This window comes from Biomphalaria glabrata, chromosome 1 (genome assembly GCF_947242115.1).
Source record: "Biomphalaria glabrata chromosome 1, xgBioGlab47.1, whole genome shotgun sequence".
NCBI lineage: Eukaryota > Metazoa > Mollusca > Gastropoda > Planorbidae > Biomphalaria > Biomphalaria glabrata.
The window spans coordinates 47,153,617-47,178,720 of NC_074711.1; the positions used below are offsets into that span (position 1 = coordinate 47,153,617).

The window sequence follows — 25,104 nt, forward strand, 5'->3', positions numbered from 1 at the left end:
AAAGCAAGGCCAATGACACAAGCTCCAGCTGGAATAACCTGCCCTGTGTGCAGCCGAACATTCCAGGTCTCACCAGCCACATGACGAGGCACAAAACCCCAGTGCAAAGCCCTAAGCCACATGAGGAATCACAAAACCCCAGTGCAAAGCCCTCAGCCCCATGAGGAGGCACAAAACCCCAGTGCAAAGCCCTCAGCCACATGAGGAGGCAAAAAAAACCCAGTGCAAAGCACTCAGCCAAATGAGGAGGCACAAAACCCCAGTGCAAAGCCCTCAGCCACATGAGGAGGCACAAAACCATAGTGCAAAGCCCTAAGCCACATGAGGAATCACAAAACCCCAGTGCAAAGCCCTCAGCCCCATGAGGAGGCACAAAACCCCAGTGCAAAGCCCTCAGCCACATGAGGAGGCACAAAACCCCAGTGCAAAGCCCTCAGCCACATGAGGAGGCACAAAACCCCAGTGTAAAGCCCTCAGCCACATGAGGAGGCACAAAACCCCAGTGCAAAGCCCTCAGCCACATGAGGAGGCACAAAACCCCAGTGCAAAGCCCTCAGCCACATGAGGAGGCACAAAATCCCAGTGCAAAGCCCTCAGCCACATGAGGAGACACAAAACCCCAGTGCAAAGCCCTCAGCCACATGAGGAGGCACAAAACCCCAGTGCAAAGCCCTCAGCCACATGAGGAGGCACAAAATCCCAGTGCAAAGCCCTCAGCACCCTGGATGACAAAAGATGCCAAATTTCTTTTTCGCTCCAATTCCCTAGACATTGTTATCAAGCTTCACAAATATCTGGTTATTGTCCTACATCAAACACTTTAGTGGCGAACATTTCGATAACAAAATACTGGGAAAGCTTTATAAAAGGGTTAAATAAAATTGTTGTGTTGAAGGATACGACAACCGAGCAAATATTGTAGGCGTTATTGGTGTAGTTAAAGATCTTATAATGCAGAGTGATTGTAATACTTTTTAATTTAGTTCCAAAGAGGAAATAGTCTTACGATTAGGCGAGAAAAGTAACTTCTAACCTTTCGAATCAAATTAAGAATTACAAGCCATTTACAAAATGTCACATGGCTACTCAAATACACAAAAGAAAAATAAATTGAATGAAATTTACCCCCAAAAGTGTTCTTGTCGCTCGAATTTTGTTTAAAATAAACATTTCTTCACAGCCTCCACTACAAGGATTTTGGAAAGTAAAATTCAAATGAAATTCTTTAAGAAATACAACGGGTCAAAAAATACTTTCAGCTCGGCAGTATCATCGTTAAAACCCTTTAAGACGAATTCAAATACTTTAAAGAAATTTAAAATGTCAGTTTGTTTTATTTGTTTTTATTCTCTTTTATGACATATACACAAATATAAATGTGTCAGTTTCGTATCCAATACTCTACAGCAGTGTTTCCAAAGTGAGGACAAATGTCACGGGAACAGTACGCGATGCAACGCATTGGCTGTTTTGTTTTTAATATCCTCTTGTTCGTAAATATGTGAAAAAAAGGGAAGTAATCATACCCAGCTTCTTTTTCATACCGATCACTTTCTATCAAGAGAAAAAATTCTAAATCGATAATTTAAAATTGCAAATTTGCTTCAATGTTTTCTTAGTGATTTTTAGTTGAGAATTTGTAAGACTGGATATTGTTTTGCAAACTTAGCAGATAGATTCTGATTGAAATTTACCTCAACGTATCGTTACAAGGCAATGAGATTTGCTTCGCGTACAAGATTTATTACATTCTCTCATGGCAAAACTAAATTTATGGTAAAAGAGAGTTGGTTTCTCTTTCTTAGTCAGTTTCTAACAATAAAATTGATGCTGATACTCTGAAATCCATATCAAGGCATTTGAGGAAAGTGTGAATGGACTTGAAAAACAATGTCCATGGTTTATCATTATCAAAATATTCAAACCAAAAAGTTAGTGGCATGTAGAAGAAGAGCAAACGTTGGAAATGGCTTCAGAGCGTTTTTAGAAAATAAATATAAGGAGTGTACTACAAGGGGTCGGATTTGGGTGAGGGCGGTGAAGTTGGGGTTTGATGCCCTGGGCCCACACAGAAATCCAAAAATTTCCGACATTATATGTAGAGATCTTACATTTCATATTACCGTCAATAATTTATTTTAACTATCATGGTTAAGAAGAGTTCGCTTGTTGCGTGCACGTACTATATAAATGCAGCTCCGGATTTACGGTAATGCTTCAATCCAGATTTTACTTCCTCAAACTCTAAAACATAATTTTTTTCTGAATACTCATACTAAATATTTTTTTCAAAAAGAAGGAAAATGAGATTAAATTTACATTTTTTCCAAACTCTGGCATGCTACTAGATAGGAGTTGTATAGAACTGGAGTTTTAGTCACGCTTTCCAAAAAGTGTAGGGGACTCCACAAAAATCCTGTCCCGGGGTCTCACTTAAATACAGTCCTGGCACAATATCATTTTGATTTAAAATTTGGTTAGGCGAACAACGGGTAGCGAATATGGCCTTGGTTGGGTTAACTTGGGTGAGCTTTTAGCTTTGTTTTAAAATCTCATCCCGGGTGAGACTGAGAGAGACCTGTCAACCCAGTCCAGCAAGTCCGCCACGCCGTTTCACAAGGGAGTCGTCACCAGAGACCTCTGGCTGGAGTGGCGGTACTTACACAGTAGTGTGGAGGCCACCAGAGACCTCTGGCTGGAGTGGCGGTACTTACACAGTAGTGTGGAGGCCACCAGAGACCTGTAGCTGGAGGGGCGGTCCTTACACAGTACTGTGGAGGGTCACCAGAGACCTCTGGCTGGAGTGGCGGTCCTTACACAGTACTGTGGAGGGTCACCAGAGACCTGCGGCTGGAGTGGCGGTACTTACACATTATTGTGGAGGCCACCAGAGACCTGTGGCTGGAGTGGCGCTACTTACACAGTATTGTGTAGGGTCACCAGAGACCTCTGGCTGGAGTGGCGGTACTTATACAGTAGTGTGGAGGCCACCAGAGACCTGTGGCTGGAATGGCGGTCCTTACACAGTACTGTGGAGGGTCACCAGAGACCTGTGGCTGGAGTGGCGGTCCTTACACAGTATTGTGGAGGGTCACCAGAGACCTGTGGCTGGAGTGGTGGTAGTTACACAGTATTGTGGAGGGTCACCAGAGACCTGTGGCTGGAGTGGCGGTTCTTACACAGTACTTTGGAGGGTCACCAGAGACCTGTGGCTGGAGTGGCGGTCCTTACACAGTATTGTGGAGGGTCACCAGAGACCTGTGGCTGGAGTGGTGGTAGTTACACAGTATTGTGGAGGGTCACCAGAGACCTGTGGCTGGAGTGGCGGTTCTTACACAGTACTTTGGAGGGTCACCAGAGATCTGTGGCTGGAGTGGCGGTACTTACTTGCTACTGAGCGTGATCTATGTAGGAAATATAATTTTTATGATATACTGTATGACTTCGCTACACGCAAGGCTCGTAAAGTAATTCTGTAAAGAATGAATAAAATGCAAAGACGAATTTATTTTCTTATACAAACTCTTAATTTTCACTTATTATCCGTAACCCTAACCCAAACTCGCATAGGGCCCAACAATGGTTAAGTCCGGCCCTGCTATTTAGTGACGGGTGAATACTACTTGCTCTTCCCTCCCCCCTCTTTTTTTTCGCCGCTAAGGTTACGTGGGGTAACTCTAGTTTGTTCAACTTGCAGAAATAAAAGAGTGATCTTTCCATGACTTCTTGGTGTCAGGAATGGTTGAGCCATGAAGAGAATTATATAGAAAAATACATACATACATACATGTGAGCAGGGTCAGTCGGTCCTAAGTGATAGTAAAACTCCGTTTTGACTCGGGGGTTAGGGTTAGGGTAGGGTTATGATTATTATTTATTTATTTTTTAGTGTTTGTATGTACACGTACGTAATTAATATTTATTACATTCCGACCCTTCAGTTTTTCGGAAATCGTTTATTGTACTCTAGAATAGGTTCTTATGGAGTTAAATGAAAGACTGTAGACACCCCGCTCTTGCCATCCAGAGGTCTGGGAGAGTGCCATGCACTATTTCCGGTATTTAAAACAACAAAACAATGCATATTCTGAGGTATCTACAGTGCATTTTCCTGCTATTAAAAAATGTTAGTTCAAAAATCAAATCTGCTATTCACTGCACCTTACTAATGAAGCCAAGGGACTGGTAGAAATTTGTAACACCTCTTGGCTACGCTCATGGAATTAGGTGACTGTAGTTCGCTTTAGATTTTATATCGAAAAGGGAAGTTCTATAGTCAAACCATCTGTTGGGGTGGTTTACACTAAAAATATCTGGATAGTTTTTTAAACAAACTACAAACCCTCTTAGCTACGCTAATAGAATTTGGTGACTGTAGTTTGCTTTAGAATAATATTGAAAACGAGGTTTTAACCTCAAAACTCTCTTTTTAAAACTCAAAAATCTTCTTGAGGGGGTTTTAAACTTAGAGCCCTCTGGAAGGGGGTGGTGTTAAACCCAACCCCCCTTGGCTACGCTCATAGACTCAAAACTCCTCTTGGCTGCGCTCATAGAATCTGGTAACTGTTGTATGCTGTAATTTTATATTAAAGAGGTGGTTTATCGTAAAAATAAAATTGGAGGGGGTTTTAAACTCAAAATCCCCCTTTGCTACGCTCAAGGAATTTGATGACTGTCAAGTGCATTATTTTTTTGTTTTATAGAAGAATGGGGTTGCACTGGTGCAAGTGATGGTTTAGAAGAATGGGGTTGCACTGGTTCAAGTGATGGTTTAGAAGAATGGGGTTGCACTGGTGCAAGTGATGGTATAGAAGAATGGGAGGGTGGGCGATTTCATTTCGGGGGGAACCCTAATGTCCTCCCCCGGGCAACGCCCATGGTTTGCAACCTAAAAAGAGGAATTATAAACAAGTAAATTATAAACAAAGAAAATCATTTTTAAAAATACTTTTAAAAAAAAAGATAATTCTTCCTTTATGAAGTTAATTATTGTTTCATAAAATCGAAGAGAGAAAATGCGCCAAACAGGCAGTTAACCTAGCAAAAACAAGAAACTACAAGCAACAATCCAAACAAGACTACCATGCAGTTTCACAAAAAGTCACCAAAATGCTCAAACGATCATTTTATAATAATCAGGCAGAACAGGCAGAAGAAGCAGCAGGTAAAGGAGATATAAAACCACTGTACAAAATCACCAAACTTCTCAGTACCAAAAAGGCTAATTGCAATGTTCCAGTCCGAGACAAATATGGAAAACTACTTTCTTCAATAAATGAACAACTTGAAAGATGGAAAGATTATTTTCAAGAAGTGCTCACTAGACCCAAACCACTAAATCCACCAGATCTAAATGTAGGACCAGCACTAGACATAAAAAATGGAAGAAATAACAAAAGAAGAAATAAGGAATGCACTCAAACAAATGAAGACAGGTAAAGCTGCTGGAATTGACAACATACCACCCGAAGTCCTAAAAGAAGGAGGAAGTGAAATAGTTGACCAACTGCACAAACTATTCAACAAAATTTGGTTAACAGAAACACCCCCGGTGAGTGGAAAATGAGCTTGCTAATAAAAATACCAAAGAGTGGAGATCTATCACGATGTGAGAAATGGCGAGGCATCACTTTGTTGTCAGTACAAAGCAAGATTTTCAGCAGAATCCTACTACACAGAATATAGGGAGCATGTGATGAACACCTAAGGGAAGAACAGGCCGGATTCAGAAAAAGAAGATTTTTTTGCTGACCAAATAGCAACACTGAGAATAATTGTAGAACAATGTGTCGAATGGCAATCTCCTCTCTATGCAACTTTTGTCGACTTTGAAAAAGCTTTTGATAGTGTCGACAGAGAATCTATCTGGACTGTAATGAGACATAACGGGATCCCAAATAAAATAATAAGCATAATCAAGAACTTTTATGATGGTTTTACCTGCCAAGTAACCCACTGTGGCGAGTTGTCAGAGGAATTTCCAGTCACAACAGGAGTCAAACAGGGCTGTCTTCTTTCACCACTCCTGTTCCTTCTAGTATTGGATTGGGTCACAAAAGATGCCTACTCTAACGCAGGGAAAGGAATCTCACACAAAAGCTGGAAGATCTGGAATTCGCTGATGACATAGCTCTATTATCACACAGACTACAGGATATGCAAGAAAAGTCACAGCTTTAAGCGAAGTAGGAAAAAGAGTAGGCCTCAAAATAAACCACCAAAAAATAAAAGTACTTAAAGTAAACAATAAACAAATTGAAACAGTGGAAGACATAAAACGCCGTATAAATCTAGCGCGTCCGACATTTACACAGCTAAAACCAACCTGGAAATCCCCGCACATCTCAAACAAGACTAAAATAAGAATCTTTAACTCTAATGTCAAGGATGTCCTACTGGTTCTCAAACATAGAGAACAACTGAAGCGACAACAAAACAAGGTTACAAAGACAGTTTGTGTGGAAACACAAACTCAAAATCGGCCCCCGTAGTGGTCCACCCAAGCAGACTTCAATATTTTCATAAAGAACATCCGAATGAAATTATATCAAAGACAAATGAGAGATAAGAATGAAGAAAGAAGGTTGACAGATCTTGTGTAGTGCCCCAACGGTCCAGCAGATCAAAGTGTGACAGGTTGGCGAAAGTGACGTGTGTTTGGCGTGTTTAATGTCTAGGGGATGATTATTTTTGAAGCTATCACACACCAACCCGTCAGCATATAAATCGGGAGCAGGCGCGCAACGAGACAAGCAATGAAAGAAAGATACAAAGTTTAAAATGAAGAATATTTATTTACATAAATATTTACATAGAAGAATAAAAAAGGGGGAGAGTTTGCATCTATCTCTAAGCAATATTATATTTAATCATCACTCGTGCACTTAATAAGAGAGTATGTCACTTTTTCTTCTGAACTTAGCTGGTTGTCCTGTTGATGTCGCAGCTGGCTGTGATCCTGGCTTGAGGTTCTGCAGCTGGTTATGGCGCTCTAGCGGGTAGAGGGACGCCGGCGATACAGTTCTTGTGGAGTCTCAATCCAAAGTTCTGGTATCTGTAGTGGGCACAGTAGGGCGGGTGGCCGGCTACCGTGGGCACAAGGGTACTGCGGGCAGAGCTGATCTGCCGTGAGCAGCGTAGTTAGCAGGATAAGTCCAGTGAGTTGCAGGGGGTTTGGCGTAGCTATGACGTCTCGCACAGACTCTGGGTCTATAGGGACGTCGTACCTAATAAGTTGACAGGTGGGCTGTCGAATAGGCAGGCAAGTAGAGCCGATAGCGCCAAGTGGTAGAGTTGAGTAGATCCACGTAGGCAGTAGATGATACTCAATAGCAAATAGGCAGGAGCGCTCCACACAAATAGGCAGGAGTGCAGTGCTGAATAGCACTAAGTGCGAAGGCAATAGGTGATTGATCCGATAAATAGGCAGATAATGCTAAATAAATAGTTGAGTAGTGTCGAGTAGACACTGAGCAGCAAATAGGCAGTTGACTGGGCAGACAATGCGAAATAAATAGGCAGGTGAGTGATCCGATAAATAGGCAGACACCTGAGGGAGGCTGCGGATAAATAAAGACAGATTAGGACATGTTTCTCATGCATCTTATCGATGCCCTCGACTGAGGTGCATTCGTCAGATTGGTAAAATCGCTTTTGAGTACAATGGGGGAGATGATGACAAATGGCATTTGGAAAATAGATGGCTGATCCATGACGGTTTGTTTACATACGACCGTCGGCCGAGAACAATGGAGCGCGCTTGAATGGAGAGAGCGTCCGTTCAAGGGGCGCCACTCTCGTCAAAGTAGAATGACTAAAGGGATACATAAATATATATATATGCCATGTTTATGTTTTCTACTTACGACAGTGAGAAATACACAATGCACTAATTAAATGTAAATGAAATAATAAAATACACATGATAATATCCAGTGAAAAATATAAACAAAAGTAATTAAGATGGAACTTGTGATTAAGTTCGGCTTACCAGGTATTCCTCTAAGAGTAAGAATAAATGAAATAGTCCAGACTCGATTGCCAGCGATAGAGAAATGAGAGGGTCTGGTTTGATGTAATCTACCTTATAAAGGCCCTGAAAGAGGTGGGCGGAAGCAGGAAATGCGATAGGCTAACTCACGTGGGTGAAGTCCGACAAGAGTCGCAACTTGGAGTGTCACGAGGCGTGTTGACCCGAGTAATCTCTTTGATCAAAGAGAGACGTGGGAGAGGGGGGGGGGAAGAAAGATTTACTTGCATTCCACCCAAGGTGGTGTCAACTGCGACCGTCAGACATCTGGCGAGCAAGACCAAAGAGATTATGTGTTTATATTTCCCCGATCAAGGGCAGATAAATGAAAGGACGCGGTCTAGCTATCTCCAAGGTGGTGGACTAAGTCTAGCCTGAAGAGGAAAAGGTGGGGCGGGTGAAGAAATTGGGGATAGAACGGGGAAATAATAAAAATAAAATAAATAAATAATAATAAATAATAATTAATGCTGTGATAAAAATGAGTGACTCTGACAGCAAGATTTTGACTTGTCACACAAAGGATAGGTGAAAGTGAATGTAAAGTTAGATGTGAACCTGGCCTAACTAGTTACCCATTCAGACCTTGTGGTCTATAGGGCTGATGATGAAAAGTGCATCTGTTTTTGTGGCCTACGGTTAACGAGGGTGTCATGTAGCCAGCACAACGACCAACCGCCTTTACTTTTCCCCAACTAATGTCGGGTACCCATTAGAGCTGGATGGACTCAGAGGCGCCCAAGGATTCCGAAGTTGAAAATTCCAGTCTTCACCAGGATTCGAACCCGGGACCCCCGGTTCGGAAGCCAAGCGCTTTACCGCTCAGCTACAGCGCCTCCCCTAGCCTAACTGAAGTCTTATAATTAATGTATTTTTTTTTTGTAAAGGCTCAATCTCTTATTCGAATCCTCAAGAAAAAATACATTTCCGTAATGTGTTATGATATAAGGTCTGTAGTGGATAACAGCGATAAGAAAATGCAGTTTACAAGATTACTATTCGTTTTAAATTTTGTCTAACTTATAATACATACTAAATAGATTTTTTTCTCTTTAAAACAATAGTAAACCTTTCTTTGTGTGTAAATATAGTGCTTAGTATAACAGAACTTTGAGAACTTAACAATACAAATATAAAAACAAAAATTGTTGACAAAAAATCTACAACCCTTTGCATATATGTGTTAAAAAATGGAGAACAATTGTCTCCCCTAATAAAGAGCCTCAAGTGTGTGAGTGTTTAATAGTTAATAGTTGTAAAAGTGGTGTATTTTTATGAAAAAACTGCTTGCATAAGTGATTTAAAAAATTAGATTTTTCGCTTTCAGAAAAGAAAAAAGTAGCAGTTGCATTAGAACTTTGAATGGTCTAAAATATTGTGATGTCGGATTTTCACTATCTTTTCTAGTTTACGAAATCTAAACGGGACAGACGGACAGACATTTCACACAAAACTAATAGCGTCTTTTCCCCTTTCGGGGGCCGCTAAAATGTACAGACCTTCATCAACATATGCCTGAGAAATATCCTAAAAATACACAGGTACGACAAAGGAGAAAATACCAAACTGTTGGAGATGAGTGGACAGAAAAATATAGAAGTGCAGATCTTAGAGAGGAAGTGGAGATGGATTGGTCACACCCTTAGAAAGGATACCAGCAACAGAGCTAGGCAGGCCTTAGAGTGGAACCCCCAGGGAACAAGACGCAGAGGAAGACCTAAAGGAACATGGCGACACAGTATACTAGAAGAAGCCGAGAGGACAGGGAAGAGCTGGGAAGCCATTAAAAAACTAGCAAGAGACCGTGGAGAGTGGCGTGTTTTTGTCGAGGCCCTATGTTCTATGAGGAACCTAAAGGAATGATGACGATGATGATGAAGTTGATTATTGTTTCGTAAAATGAAAAGAACATTTTCTACTCCTCCTCAATGACCGAAAACAAAACTCCTGGTTAAGCATATACATAAATTTACTCAGAGTTTATCTAATTCTAATGATACAGCTATAGTTATGGTCTGTTCAAGACAAAATGTCATAGTAATCTTGCTAATTTTTTTTATACTTAGAAAAATTATAACGCAAACTAGAGTTTTGCCAGTGTGGCCAACTAGATAGTAATTCTTTTCCCAGATATATTTCCCAGATATATACATCAAATGTCACATTTCTTGGAAGTCGTTAGAACTTTTTTCGAGAACTGTATATAGACTATAACTCCTTTATATCTTATTGAGCCAATGACTATGACTTGATGACTGCTAATAAACCAATGACTGTGACTTGATGACTGTGTTTATCTTATAATAATACAGACGTTACTTCAAAAAAGAAGATGAGTACGTCTTAAGCCAATGACTGTGACTTGATGACTGTATTTAAACCAATAACTGTGATTTGCTGACTGTATTAAAAAAACAATGACTGTGAATTGCTGACTGTATTAAAAAAACAATGACTGTGAATTGCTGACTGTGTTTAAAACAATGACTGACTTGCTGAGTGTTTAAACATTTGTCTTAAACGTGCTGTGTTGAAACTATGACCATCGGACACTACTTTAACCTTGAACTATGCCAATCGGATTGCATTTAGCATTTGACTGGGGCAGTCTGACTGCATTTAAACCTTTGAGGACTGTGCCAATCTGGCTGCATTTTAACCTTTGACTGTGTCAATCTGACTGTATTTTAACTTTTAACTGTGCCATTCTGACTGCATTTTAAGCTTTCACAGGCTTTATCTGACTGTATTTCAACCTTTGACTGTGTAAATCTGGCCGAATTTAGCCTTTGACTGTGTCAATTTGCCAGTATTTTAACATATGACTGTGCCCATCTGACTGTATTTTAACTTTTAACTGTGTCAATTGGACTTTAGACCTACTTACATTTCCTGAGATTCCAATTGTACCAGACTCGGCCCAGAGCTGCCAAACAATCGATGTGAGTGAGGCAGGAGTTCATCGATCTTCTCGGCCTATCACTATGGATGTGATGTGTACACTTTCAGTTTCAGTCTCTAGCACACAGATGGAAGGTAAATGTGTTGACCTCTTCACTTCAGTTGTTTATATTTCAACTTTCTGACCGTCTTAGTGTAGACAACGTCAAGTTCAAGGGTGGAGTGGATCACAAAACATTGGGATTAGATTCAAGAGGTAACATACATCGGTTTAGTTCGAACCGTCAGGACTAGTCGTCTTGAAACACCAGTTGAATAAGAGCTCAACTAGAATCATTATGTTTAGACTCATTCTAGTTTAGCAAAAGTAGTTTGGCCCCTAAACAATTAGTCATTTTTTATTTCTTATTTTGGATGACATGTTAGGTTCTGTCTGTTGTGCATTAGAGTAATGGAATTAATGCAAGCCTACATCAGCAAACATATTGAGTTCTATTGTTACTGTTAAAATTTTAAAATACAGTATTTAAATATCTAGAAAAAGTGTAACATTATAGTTTCTATGGCATCCATATTAATTAAATAAAATATAAAAATCTACTTTAATTAAACACTACATATTCTATTTATCTCACATTTCACACAGACACACACACACACACACACACACATATATATATATATATATATATATATATATATATATATAGATAGATAGATAGATAGATAGATAGATAGATAGATAGATAGATAGATAGATAGATAGATAGATAGATAGATAGATAGATAGATAGATAGATAAGATAGATAGATAGATAGATAGATAGATAGATAGATAGATAGATAGATAGATAGATAGATAGATAGATAGATAAGATAGATAGATAGATAGATAGATAAGATAGATAGATAGATAGATAGATAAGATAGATAAGATAGATTAGATAGATAGATAGATAGATAGATAGATAGATAGATAGATAGATAGATAGATTTAATCTTACACGATATATGGTAACACATTCGGTTAGTTGAAATATTTATTTTCTTGACTAACTGTGACAATTCATATCTAACAGTTTGGTCAATGGCGCTCAATTCAATTTTAACCTAAACTTTGTTGAACAGGTCTATATATATATATGTGAATAAAATTCTACAATCAGTTGATTTACTCTCTGTGTAAGATTTCAATGTTTTATTTTAAGTATCCCAACATTAGACTCCCTTGTAAATAAAAAGTAAAGTTTCCCTGACAATCCTATGATAGTTTAGAGGAGCCTGGAGGCACTATAATCCTCTAACTGTTTCGTGTTAATGGCTCAGCACTCCGTGTTCACTGAACAGTAAGATACAGAACTTTAATGAATGATTCAAACTCAAGACCGCAACCACTAGGGCACAATGTAGCATCCCTCAAGTCTACACAACTTTAACTTCAATTATTTAACTCTGGAGCGTAAGTATTTAACTCTGGGGAGTACGTGTTCTCATTAAGTTATTTAACTCTGGGGAGTACGTGTTCTCATTAAGTTATTTAACTCTGGGGAGTACGTGTTCTCATTAAGTTATTTAACTCTGGAGAGTAGGTGTTCTCATTAAGTTTTTTTTTAACTCTGATGAGTATGTGTTCTGATTATCACATGAAATCATAATTCTCCGTAGAGTAACCTCTAAATTTTATTTCAAAAGCTTTCACTTTAAAAAGCTGCTGAACAGTTTTCGTGTTAATAACTTACATTCTCTTTATGTAAACCTTCGCTTTGTACATTTAGTATTCCATCGTCCATTGTTTTACTTATTCTGTTTTCATTATAAACCTAAATTCCTTTCATTAACTCTTTGCGGGGAAATCTGTTCATTAAATACTACGAGAGATAAGAAATGAAATCTTCGTAACAACAAGCTTTAGCTGTCTTCTTCTAGTAAACAAAATGTGAATTTAATATGTTCAATTGGTTCATTATGATGATTTGTACTCTTTGAAAGTCAATTCCTTTTTTTTTTTTAACAATTCAACGAAAACTAATTTCAACTTAACTATTCAGTTCCCACTAGTGGCCTTCCAACTTGTGTACCACGCCCCCATGGGACTAACGAGGTAGATCCAACCAGAACAAACATGGACAAAGTTTGGAGCAAAACACCAACAGAACTGACATGTAGCATTCAACTAGAGGACAACATGAGGGAGGTTCATGGAAGTGGACATCGCAGGCCGTCCACTACTTCCTTATCCAGGTAGTTGAAGTTTGACATGTATTTAGCATGACTTTATGTTACTTATAGAATTGCTATTAACATAAAGTTAACACTGCATTATAACACTCATTATACTTGGTCCCTTGTTTACTTTAATATAGTAACAATAGGCATTTCCACCCAGCATCTAACATTCTTTTAATCAGTGACAAAACAGGCTCCCAGAATTGATCAGAAAGGAAAGCAATTAACTGCATGGTCAATGATTAGTTTATATCACCTGTTTATATCTAGTGCAGTGGCTTCCCTGAGGGGGTCTTGTTGTTGTTTTTTTGGTGTTATTTCCTCTTTTCGGCTTTCATGTTAAGGCTGACTTTGATAAACGTGTTTCGTCTTGTCTAATGATAGGTCTCACTAATCTGACGTTCAGTTTCCACTTCCCTTCGATGGCGAATGTCTGTGCGGGAAAAGATATTGGTAACATTATCTCGGTCTGTTATTCATGGGATCCTTCGCAGCCATCGCTGGTCAGCCACGTTTAGCCTATTTTCAACCTTTCACGTCTCGAAGCGTAGGTGACCGTTGGGAGAATGTCTGTATTGAGGAGGTAGATTTTAATCTCCAGGCTAATATATATATTAGTTCAGAAAGACCGAACTTTTTGAAAGATGGCTCCTGCTTTCCAATCTGACATGGACATGGAACATAGTGATATACATCTCCATCGCTTGAGCTAAAGCTGCCAAAATAGGTTAACTTTTCTATTTGTTCAAGAACTGTATGACCATTGTTGACCGAGGGGGTGGGGGTACTGGAAGACCTTCACCAAATATGAATAGCTTTTTGTGCGTCTTTATCCGTCATCTCGTGTATACATTTAATTGTATTTCAAAGTAATGCTATATTTCTGCAACATTCAACTTGGTTTGGTGTACGCCATGGGAACCTGAATGCAACCTATTAATGTGTTTTTTATGATATTGTCGACGGCTTGTAGAAAGAGAAATGGGGATAAGATCTCACCCATCTCGATATTGAAGAGTTCCATTATTTCACCGTCGTTTGTGATACAACAGCTTGATTTGGTTAAGAGACGTCGCATTATTTGGACAAATTGTTGCAAGATTCCTTTTTTAGAGTGATTCCACTGTACGCAATCCCTTTTTTTTTCAAAATCTACAAAACTGAACAACATCCTTGGTTGGTTGGTTGGTTGGTTGGTTGGTTGGTTGGTTGGTTGGTTGGTTGGTTGGTTGGTTGGTTGGTAGTCGTATCTCGACGATGTTTCGCTGAACCTGTTTAGGGCTTAAAACTTTTCGGAAGCAGCTGAGAAACACCAGTATATAAGTAAAACCGTTTTTGTAAGAGCTCCTAAATAATCTGAAAAAAGAAAATATGTTCAACTCAATGTTTAAATTTAAAATTTAAATTCAATAATGTTAGATTTTTAATCTATTTAATAAATACTGGTAAAATATTTTTAAAAGTCACCAATTAACTTAGCTTACTGTTTTATTGATCAATAAAAAGAAACAAAATAACCTTTTTTTTTTCTTTGGGGAGGGGGGGGGGACACTCAGAGCCTACTGCACCGGGTGACACCGACCTTAGTGACGCCACTGATCTAGTGGACAGTTGTTATCGTCTTTGTAAAGTTATGCTTATTAACTTTAACTCATTAAACATTATTACGTTCTGTTTCTAAAGGTCTCTTTTACTCAGGTTTACATTTTGAATGAGGGAAAATTAAATTGAATATCACTACGTCATCATTCTAGCTTTGAACTTCAAGACTGTATTTCTTTTTTAACTTGTTATGTGATACTTTACAAAGAAGCATTGAGTCTGTCTAATTTATTCAATCTAAATCAGTTATTTAGAGCGTCCAGAGTTTCATGTGTACTATTCCTCTTATTAACTTGCACACTTTGGATGGGTCGTAGCTAAGACCACTTACGACAATCATTCACACCGTCACCATAGAAACACACACATTCCATAATAATTGACCCTTGTAGAAGAGTTAGTCAGCTTTAGAGATACCCCATTGAGTGCGCAGAAGAGGTCATCGGAAGGAGGCGAGGTTCATGCAAGGAACGGTGGATACCAGACAGAACATGGAAACCGATTGATAAGAAGCAAAATGCCAAACGTAGACGAGATCAGAAAAATGCAGCACAGGATCTCAGCTTAGCGACAGAAGCCTATAGGGAAGCAGATCGGAAAGTAAAGAGAAGTTGTCGACGAAATAAACAGGACTGGATTGAAGGGCCACGTGATTCTTTATCTCTTCTAATGCAAATTACGATCTAATTTAATCAACAATGGTTATCAGGTGACAGTTGTTTTTTTTTTCGTTGGTATATCAATATTATCACGTGACCGTTCGTTTTGGCAGGGGCGTACCTAAGGATTAGGATTGACCTCTTCGTAATTTATTTTGGGTAAACTCTACTAGAAACAAATAGCGTTCATCTTTGTTTTAGAAAAATAAGCTACCCTTTAACACAATCTTTGCTCGCAGTTCCTCAGATAAAATTCCAGGCAAGATATATCCGAAGTATTTGTACTTAATTACAGCTTCTTCCTCTTCTTGAGAAAGTGAAATCACTTGACCCATCATATGTATCAATTACTTCAGATGTTTTCTATGACTATGGTAAAAGGCATTCATCTGGAGTCTCTTTAGCACTACTTTTTCAAGTGCTGCATCTTTGTATGAATTATCTGAATAGTGATACTTTTCTTCGACACGTTCATGGTCTCCTTTGTTTTCAGTGCTCTTATCAGGTTTCTTCTTAATTGATAAGGATGATGCAATAAACTACCCTGTATACCAAGTTACTTCCTGAGAGTAACACGGCACTAGTCAACGCTATGGAAGTTACTCCTTCAAATTGAGAGTAACCCCGCACGGAAAGAGTTAATACTCTGTGTGGACTAGATACAACAGGGTCACTAACATATATAACAACGTGAAAAACAAGATTACATGACAGTGACGTAATATTTAATTTATTTAAAAACTAATTTCGGACACTCATTTGGGGGCCGCCTCAAGTGGGGGACCGGGGAGATTTTCAAATTCTAGCTACGCCACTGGTTTTGGTGAAAGAGGTCCATTGGCCATTTAGCGTAATATTTTTTAAAACTATAATTAGCCTATCTTTAAATTAAATTCGGTCTATTTTTTAACACGCTTCATTGGGAATTCCCGCACTCGACTCCATTGTTTCTTTGTATTCAGTAAAAAGTTAAATAAACAGACATTCATGAATACTTTGCGCATCGATTTATTTACAAATCATTCGTAACCTGCTATAAAAAATTTTGACAATATATAGATGTATATGATACGTATACAATTTATCAATACATAATATCAACACTGATCATGGCCTATATGTCTAACAAGATCCAGTATTTTAGTCTAGACTAAAAGTCTTTTTATATTTGCTAGTATGTATCTGTGTCATCAAACTAGAATCTTATTTACTTGTAAGTAGATTTATACATGCATGTAAGCAGGATTTTTTTCGGGTGGAGGTCAGGGCAGAATTGGGCCGGTATAGAGAATTCTCCTTTTTTAAATCAGTTATTCATTACTTATTAAGTACAAAGTAGTCGCATCAGCTTCATAAAGAAGGAATTTGATTTTTTAAAAACTTTTTTCTATATGCTTCTTATTAAGTATGGGGAAAACGCACTTTAAAAGTAATAATAATAATAAAAAGAACTTTTGCCTATTTTCACAAAAACTCTTACTTTAACCACTGTAACGATGTTGTTTTTGGAGTTAGTTGTTGTATTGTCTCCACAATCAAATGACATACGCGGATTCGAAGGTGCCTAAAATATATTACAACTCACTGCTATGATGCACTGAAAAAACAGACGGTTCAATGGAAATTTCGATTTTAATGCTTTTAAGCTGATGACTACTGATTGACCTTTTGCTATATCTAGTTTTACATTTTTACTTTTTCAACAAGTAGCGAATATCAATCTTTCTGGATAGTTTCCGACACTTACAGAACGTACTTTTACCTTCCCATAATGCCATTCATTCACCCTATATATATAGTTTATGCAAATCAGTTGCTTTCAAGAAAAATCTACATATAAATTTCCCCACGCACACGTAGCGTGACCTGAATAAAAAGGACAGTTGACTTCCTGCTGGTCAGCTGATTGTGTGCAATCAAGCGTGACGTAATACACACATAAGACAACCAGATTTATTAATAGACTTCTATCGCCTGATAGAGCTTCTCGCAAGGTTTTTCATTTCCGTATCTTGTCACAAGGGTCTCGTCAAAGTGCTTTTTAGCGGCCCCCGAAAGGGGAATAGACTCAATTAGTTTTGTGTGGTTTGTCTGTCTGTTAGTTCGTCCGTCCGTCCCGTTTAGATCTCGTAAACTAGAAAAGATAGTGAAAATCCGACATCATAATGTTTTAAACCAATCAAAGTTCTGATTCAACTGCTATCCTTTTCTCAAAGAGAAAAATCTAATTTTTTAAATCCCTTATGCAATCAGTTTTTTTTTTCATAAAAATACACCATTTGTACAACTATACACCATTAATAGTAACAAACACGGAAGGCTCTTTAGTAGGGGAGATGACAATTTACCATATTTTAACACATTTATGCAAATGGTTATATATTTTTTTGGCAATTTTTTTTTTACATTTGTATTGTTAAGTTTTGTAAGTTCTGTCCTACTAACTACTACATTTACACAAAAAAATCTTTACTTTTTTAAAGAGAAAAAATCTATTAAGTATGCATATAAAGTTGGACATAATTTAAAACAACCAATTAATAAGTAGTTTTTCATATTATCGCATGAATTGCAGCGCTGCTCTACATCTAGTAAGGTGTTGAAGTAAGTTAGTTTCTAGTCAGGTGTTGAAGTAAGTTACTTTCTATTCAGTTGTTGAAGTAAGTTACTTTCTATTCAGTTGTTGAAGTAAGTTACTTTCTATTCAGTTTTTGAAGTAAGTTACTTTCTATTCAGTTGTTGAAGTAAGTTAGTTTCTAGTCAGGTGTTGAAGTAAGTTACTTTCTATTCAGTTGTTGAAGTAAGTTAGTTTCTAGTCAGGTGTTGAAGTAAGTTACTTTCTATTCAGTTGTTGAAGTAAGTTACTTTCTAGTCAGTTGTTGAAGTAAGTTACTTTCTATTCAGTTGTTGAAGTAAGTTAGTTTCTAGCCAGGTGTTGAAGTAAGTTACTTTCTATTCAGTTGTTGAAGTAAGTTAGTTTCTAGTCAGGTGTTGAAGTAAGTTACTTTCTATTCAGTTGTTGAAGTAAGTTAGTTTCTAGTCAGGTGTTGAAGTAAGTTACTTTCTAGTCAGTTGTTGAAGTAAGTTACTTTCTATTCAGTTGTTGAAGTAAGTTACTTTCTATTCAGTTTTTGAATTAAGTTAGTTTCTAGTCAGGTGTTGAAGTAAGTTACTTTCTATTCAGTTGTTGAAGTAAGTTAGTTTCTAGTCAGGTGTTGAAGTAAGTTACTTTCTATTCAGTTGTTGAAGTAAGTTACTTTCTATTCAGTTGTTGAAGTAAGTTAGTTTCTAGTCAGTTGTTGAGGTAAGTTACTTTCTATTCAGTTGTTGAAGTAAGTTAGTTTCTACGTTACTTTCTATTCAGTTGTTGAAGTAAGTTACTTTCTAGTCAGGTGTTGAAGTAAGTTACTTTCTATTCAGTTGTTGAAGTAAGTTACTTTCTATTCAGTTGTTGAAGTAAGTTACTTTCTATTCAGTTGTTGAAGTAAGTTACTTTCTATTCAGTTCTTGAAGTAAGTTACTTTGTAGTCAGTTGTTGAAGTAAGTTAGTTTCTAGTCAGTTGGAAGTCATGTAACAGTTAGTTGTTAAAAGTCAGTTGGTGAAAAAAACTCAGAACAGCACTTACAAAGCTCAACAACAACAGCAAAAAAACTGTTATTCAATGGATACCAGCTCATATACAACTAGAAGGAAATGAGAAGGCTGACACACTCTCCAAGAGTGGGAGAATTAACTCACAAATAAACTCTGCACTCTATCCAGAAGAATTGAAGAAATTAATCTTTATATATAATTCTCTTCTTCCCTAATCAGGTCAGACGAGAAGTAAATGGGAAGATCACTCTGCGAATAGTCCATGAGAAAAAAAAAGAGGGAGGGTGGGTGGAGAACACGCGTAGTCACAAAATAGCAACCAAGAAATATCACTCTTTTTTTTTATTTATTTCTACCTCCGTTTAAAAAAAAACAAGAGGAGGGGGGGGGGGGGGAGAACACGTTTTCACAGCTCGCCACGGATGGCTGCGCGCTGGACTGTCAAACCCTGCCCGCATGTAAATTGCAGGGCAGGACTTAACATTTTACAAACAAACATTTTACAAACAAACATTTTACAAACAAACATTTTACAAACTCTAAATAGCAAGGCCGGACTTACGCATTCGAAACGGATTTCGCGGGGCCAAGTTTGGGTAGGGAAGCGGATAATAAGTGAAATTTAAGGGTTTGTATTAGAAAATAAATTCGTCTATGCATTTTATTCATTCTTTACTATGTACAGAATTACTTTACGAGCCTTGCGTTTAGCAAAGTCATGCAGTATATCATAATAATTCTGTTTCCTACATAGAATTACCAAATGTTTCAATCTATCTTTGAGAAATGTTGACCTCCTGGTATATCGACATGAGGGCGCGGGAAATCTGTTTTAAGTTAAAAATGTTTTAATTTAATAATTTATACACCTTGAACTAGCGCGGGTCCTATGAAAGTGCGGATCCTTTGAAAGAGGGGGCTCACTGCGGTCGAATAGGTTGCAGTGGCCTAAGACCGGCTATGCAAAATAGCGTCGTATGCTTCATGGCTCAAGAGTTTGGACACCAAGTAATGGAAAGATTTCACAACGGGATTATCTAGGCCCACTGACTGAGCTCGCTACGGATGGCTGCGCGCTGGACTGTCAAACCCTGCCCGCTCCCATCCCATGCGGGAGGTTTTGGACTAGGAAGTAAACTATCGTCAACTCTGAAGGAACATCCGAAACATGTAAAACATTTTACAAACACTAAATAGCAGGGCCGGACTTAAACTTAAGCATTGTGGGGCCCTATTCGAAAAGGTATTCGCGGGGCCAAGTTTGGGTAGGGAAGCGGACAATAAGTCAAATTTAAGAGTTTGTATTAGAAAATAAATTCGTCTATGCATTTTATTCATTCTTTACAATGTACAGAATTACTTTACGAGCCTTGCGTGTAGCAAAGTCATACAGTATATCATAATAATTCTGTTTCCTACATAGATCACGCTCAATAGCAAGAATTACCAAATGTTTCAATCTATCTTTGAGAATTGTTGACCTCAAGCATAGACTATATATTACATGGACTGCCAACACTAAGCACTAAGCCTATATTTTTCAATAAATAGCCTATGTCCCGTTCACCGAGGCGTCCTTAGTTGCATGACAAATTGACTTCCGGTAGATTTTTTTTTACTATATAAAGAAACCATTCCCGAAGATTTTTACCACCACTTTTACAGCAAATCATGAATGGAAACTTAATTGTCATTGAAGATGTTACAGATGTAAGTGTGCACAAACCAATTTATGACTTAGATCTATAACTGTAAAGCTTTATAACTGATTTTCTTAGCCAACATAGACTAATTAGCCAAGCCTGTATTTTCTTGTTTACGACATTAATCGAATTGTGATGCCAGTTTGGATTTTTTAAAATCAAATAGACAATTTACACATATCTCGTATGGTGAATGAACATATGGCAAAATAAGTTTTTTTTTGTTAGCTAAAAAGTGGTCGACGTAACAAAGATGACCCATGTTAAAGATTAAATATTGTTATTATTATACTATTGTAATACATTTGCATCTATTTTTGTTTCATAATATGTTCCCATAAAACTTCTAATATACTTTATTATACTCCTAATATACTTTTTAAAGAACTGTTTTCCCAGGCATGCTACCCTGCCTCATAGTGGCGCTCGGGTGGAAACGATCGTAGGAGGAAACGATTAGGCTAAAGGGTAGCAAAACAAGACTCCCGTGGGGGTGCGAGAGCATCCTCATTGCACTGCGCGGAGTTGTAAAAAAGCTCCCACAACCTTGTCACAATCCAAGCGCTGTTCCTCAAGGGGCCATTACATAATAAATGGCGTGTCCCGCACGGTTAGCCTGGTATAGAAAAGAAAAATGGTAGGGGGTCTTAGTAGATCTATATGCGGCCTCTTGCCGTAAGTCTGACCCACCCGTCAGACAGAACAGTGTACACTGTTCTCATTCAGGCCGGTGAGAGGAAGCTCTTGTTCACTTTTTCTGGCCTAGAGTTCCAAGAGCTGAAGGCTCAACTCTACCTGACAGTTGAAGAAAAAGAAGAAGAAAGAACTGTTTTGTTAGATGTTTTCAGAATTGATTTTATCCGTAAAAAACTTGAACATATGGAAGTTTGGTACTATATGAAACTAAGATTGAATTGGTGACTTGTTATGAATTTAAAATATGTTGTTTCTATTCCATCAACAATTCTAGAATTTGTCCAATGCCTGTGATCCTCTGATTTGAAGGAGAATGTGCTACATAATACCTACCAGTACCTTGCTGATATCTGGAAGTTCATGAATATTATGTTGTCCTTGATTTGATGATTTTGAAAACTACCATTTCTGAAGACTTGAGAATTATTTCTATAATTTGAAAAAAATCTCTTCAGGAAATATTGTCTTTATAATATTAAGAAATTGAAGATAATATTGTTCTCACTAATATTAATATTTTAGCAAAGTTATTTAAAAATAATCTTAAACATATTTTGTTCATTGGACAATATACATTTAATAAATAGTTGTCCAACTTGGAAAAATTGAATACTTAATTATTAAACATTTTGTTTGTTTTTTTTAACTGTGAATGTAAGCTGAATCAAGTTAACTAGCACACTAAAAAGATTTAGAAAACAATACTGTATGCTTTAACTAACATGAGACTTAGAGCTTATTGACTTATTAAAATATTAGCTGTAGTATCTCAAAATTCATGACCAGCTGAGAAAAAAAGAAATTCAAACTAGTTTAGACATGTTATAAATATATATATTTGCTAATAAAAATGTAAGACTACTTTATGTTACAACAATGGACAGCATCTTTAAAGCTGATTTCAATTCAATCACAAGAAATAATTTTTACTATTTTTACTCTACAGTTAGGCCTGCTTTACTGTTTATCTTTTTAATTTAAATAAATTTTATTTGAAGGATTAAATATAGCATGTACTTTAGCTGATTTTTTACCTATTATTTCACAATGACAAGTAATTTAAAGTGATAGCTTTATGTTTTTAAAAAATACAACACACAATGTTATTGGAGAAAGTAAAAAAAAATCTCCCTTGTAGTAGATGCCTTCAATTTTAAAGTTAGTGACAATCAAATCAGGTTTTTGGAAGTAGTAAAAAAGATACATGCATTATAAAATTGTTTTAAATAAAATTTCTCTTGGGTGACTTGAGTAGAAAGTAATAGAAATATGAACTTCATTTAGCAATATGCTCACACTAAGCAGAAGTGGTTTTTACTAGTGAAAATTGTCTGTCCAAATAAGCTATTGAAACTACTGTCAGCTTCACATGATAGGAACTGTTTTAGGTATTATCTATCAAGAGCAGGATATAACAAGGTTGGGTTTTGGCCATTAACACTATTCGAAATTGTTTCGTCTGTACTCTCATAGCGCCTTTAAAAACCTGGAAGATGTATATATCCACAGTATAGATCGGATGGAAGTCTTCTTAAACTGGCTTGACCAAAACGAGAAGACGACATATCCTGATTAGGGAACTGATGTTTGACGACGATGCAGCTCTCACTACCGTCCGCAATAATGATTACAAAGGATAGTCAATACTTCGACAGCTGCAGGTCAATAGTTCAGTCTTACAATAACTCACCAAGACAGAAAATAGGGCATAAGAAGTCACCATCATCAAACTCCATTTGAGTGAGGGCTTCAGAGGCTCAAATCTTCTCTTGGAAAAGCCCTGGACAGAAACCCTGCTGTATTGCGTAGTGCATACATGTCACCATACAGGTCGAGAATTTTGGTTTCTCTGACCTGTTGAGACGGAGATCAGCCAGTCTGGGGCAGTCAAACAGAATATGGAGGAACGGAGGCACTGTGAATCGAAATTTGGCCATAGTCTTGAGAAATAGACAACACGACAGTGGCCTGTCCTGCACTGTGTTATAATAGTTTGTCATAAAACGTCACAGAATATACTGAAATGTGTGATTCATCCTTTTTCTATTTTATCATTCAAAAGCCACATTTAACCAAGATGCTGTCTTCTATGTCAGCTAAGGCAAGTTGGCACCTAAGCTGGTCTTGAAAGAATCTCCATGGGTCATCTTTGTTACGTCGACCACTTTTTAGCTAACAAAAAAAAAAAAAAGACTTATTTTGGTATATGTTCATTCACCATACGGTGCCGCCAATGCGTCGAGGACGACTAGTCAATAGAGCACATTCTTTATGAATGCCGAGCTCTGCATGGGGGACGATCGGGACAAGGAATTGAGAAAGAGAATACTGGTCAATGTGCGGCAAGAGGCCTGTCCTTGTACGGGGATAAGGCGACTTTACAACTCACTACCCGCTTCCTCTTTCGTGCTCTAAGGGAGTAATTCTCAGCATTGTTCGTTACTAATGGGGTTTCTGATTCGGTCTTGAAAGAATCTCCATGGGTCATCTTTGTTACGTCGACCACTTTTTAGTTAACAAAAAAAAAAAAAAAAGACTTATTTTGGCATATGTTCATTCACCATACGAGATATGTGTAAATTGTCTAATATGATTTTTTTAAAAATCCAAATTGGCATCACAATTCGATTAATGTCGTAAACTAGAAAATACACGAAATACAGGCTTGGCTAATTAGTCTATGTTGGCTAAGAAAATCAGTTATAAAGCTTTACAGTTATAATTCTAAGTCATAAATTGGTTTGTGCACACTTACATCTGTAACATCTTCTATGACAATTAAGTTTCCATTCATGATTTGCTGTAAAAGTGGTGGTAAAAATCTTCGGGAATGGTTTCTTTATATAGTAAAAAAAAAATCTACGGGAAGTCAATTTGTCATGCTACCAAGGACGCCTCTGTGAACGGGATTTATGCTTAGTTACCTAAGTGTTGGCAGTATAGTCTATGACCTCAAGTAATTCTTCATTAGTTTGAGGCGCGAGAAGCTTCTTTCACCAGATTACACAATTACGGCTGAGGCTTGATGCCGCGCGTAAGATTGGCGTTTTCCATATTGAATGACACCCCACAATGACTAATTTTGTCTATGTATTTCCGTATATTTTAAGGACTTTTTTTGTATATTTTGTGATTTTGGGAGATTTCCACGAGCTCCTGGTAAATCCACAGGAGGGTGCGGGAAATCTCTTTTAAGTTATAAAATGGTTTAATTTAATAATTTCTACACCTTGAATTAGAGCGGGCCCTATGAAAGTGCGGGGCCCACTGCGGTCGCATAGGTTTGCAGTGGCCTAAGGCCCACCCTGCAAAATAGCGGCGTATGCTATCTATCTATCTACTATGTGTAAATAGCAGGGCCGGACTTATCCATTGTGGGACCCTATTCAGAACGGATTTTGCGGGGCAAAGTTTGGGTAGGGAAGCGGATAATAAGTGAAATATAAGAGTTTGTATTAGAAAAAAAATAATTTGTCTATGCATTTCATTCATTGTTTACTACGTACAGAATTAATTTTACGAGCCTTGCGTGTAGCAAAGTCATACAGTATATCATAATAATTCTGTTTCCTACATAGATCACTCTCAATAGCAAGAATTACCAAATGTTTCAATCTATCTTTGAGAATTGTTGACCTCAAGTAATTCTTCATTAGTTTGAGGCGCGAGAAGCTTCTTTCACCAGATTACACA

The 25,104-nt window shown here is 37.7% G+C and overlaps 1 protein-coding gene across 3 annotated transcripts in view; it reads left to right on the top strand.

Annotated features, from left to right (window-relative positions):
- The first annotated feature begins 10,680 nt into the window (after nt 1-10,680).
- Nucleotides 10,681-25,104, top strand: part of LOC129928067 (uncharacterized) — a 36,666-nt gene continuing 22,242 nt past the window's right edge. Inside the window, exons 1-2 of one of the 3 annotated variants that reach the window (XM_056040346.1) lie at nt 10,681-11,065; nt 12,979-13,171. In XM_056040346.1, the coding sequence (XP_055896321.1) occupies nt 11,014-11,065; nt 12,979-13,171 (245 nt within the window). In that variant the 5' untranslated portion in view covers nt 10,681-11,013. Of the gene's footprint in view, nt 11,187-12,121; nt 12,390-12,978; nt 13,172-25,104 lie in introns of those variants that run through there. The other 2 variants (XM_056040355.1, XM_056040365.1) reach the window with 2 other exon arrangements.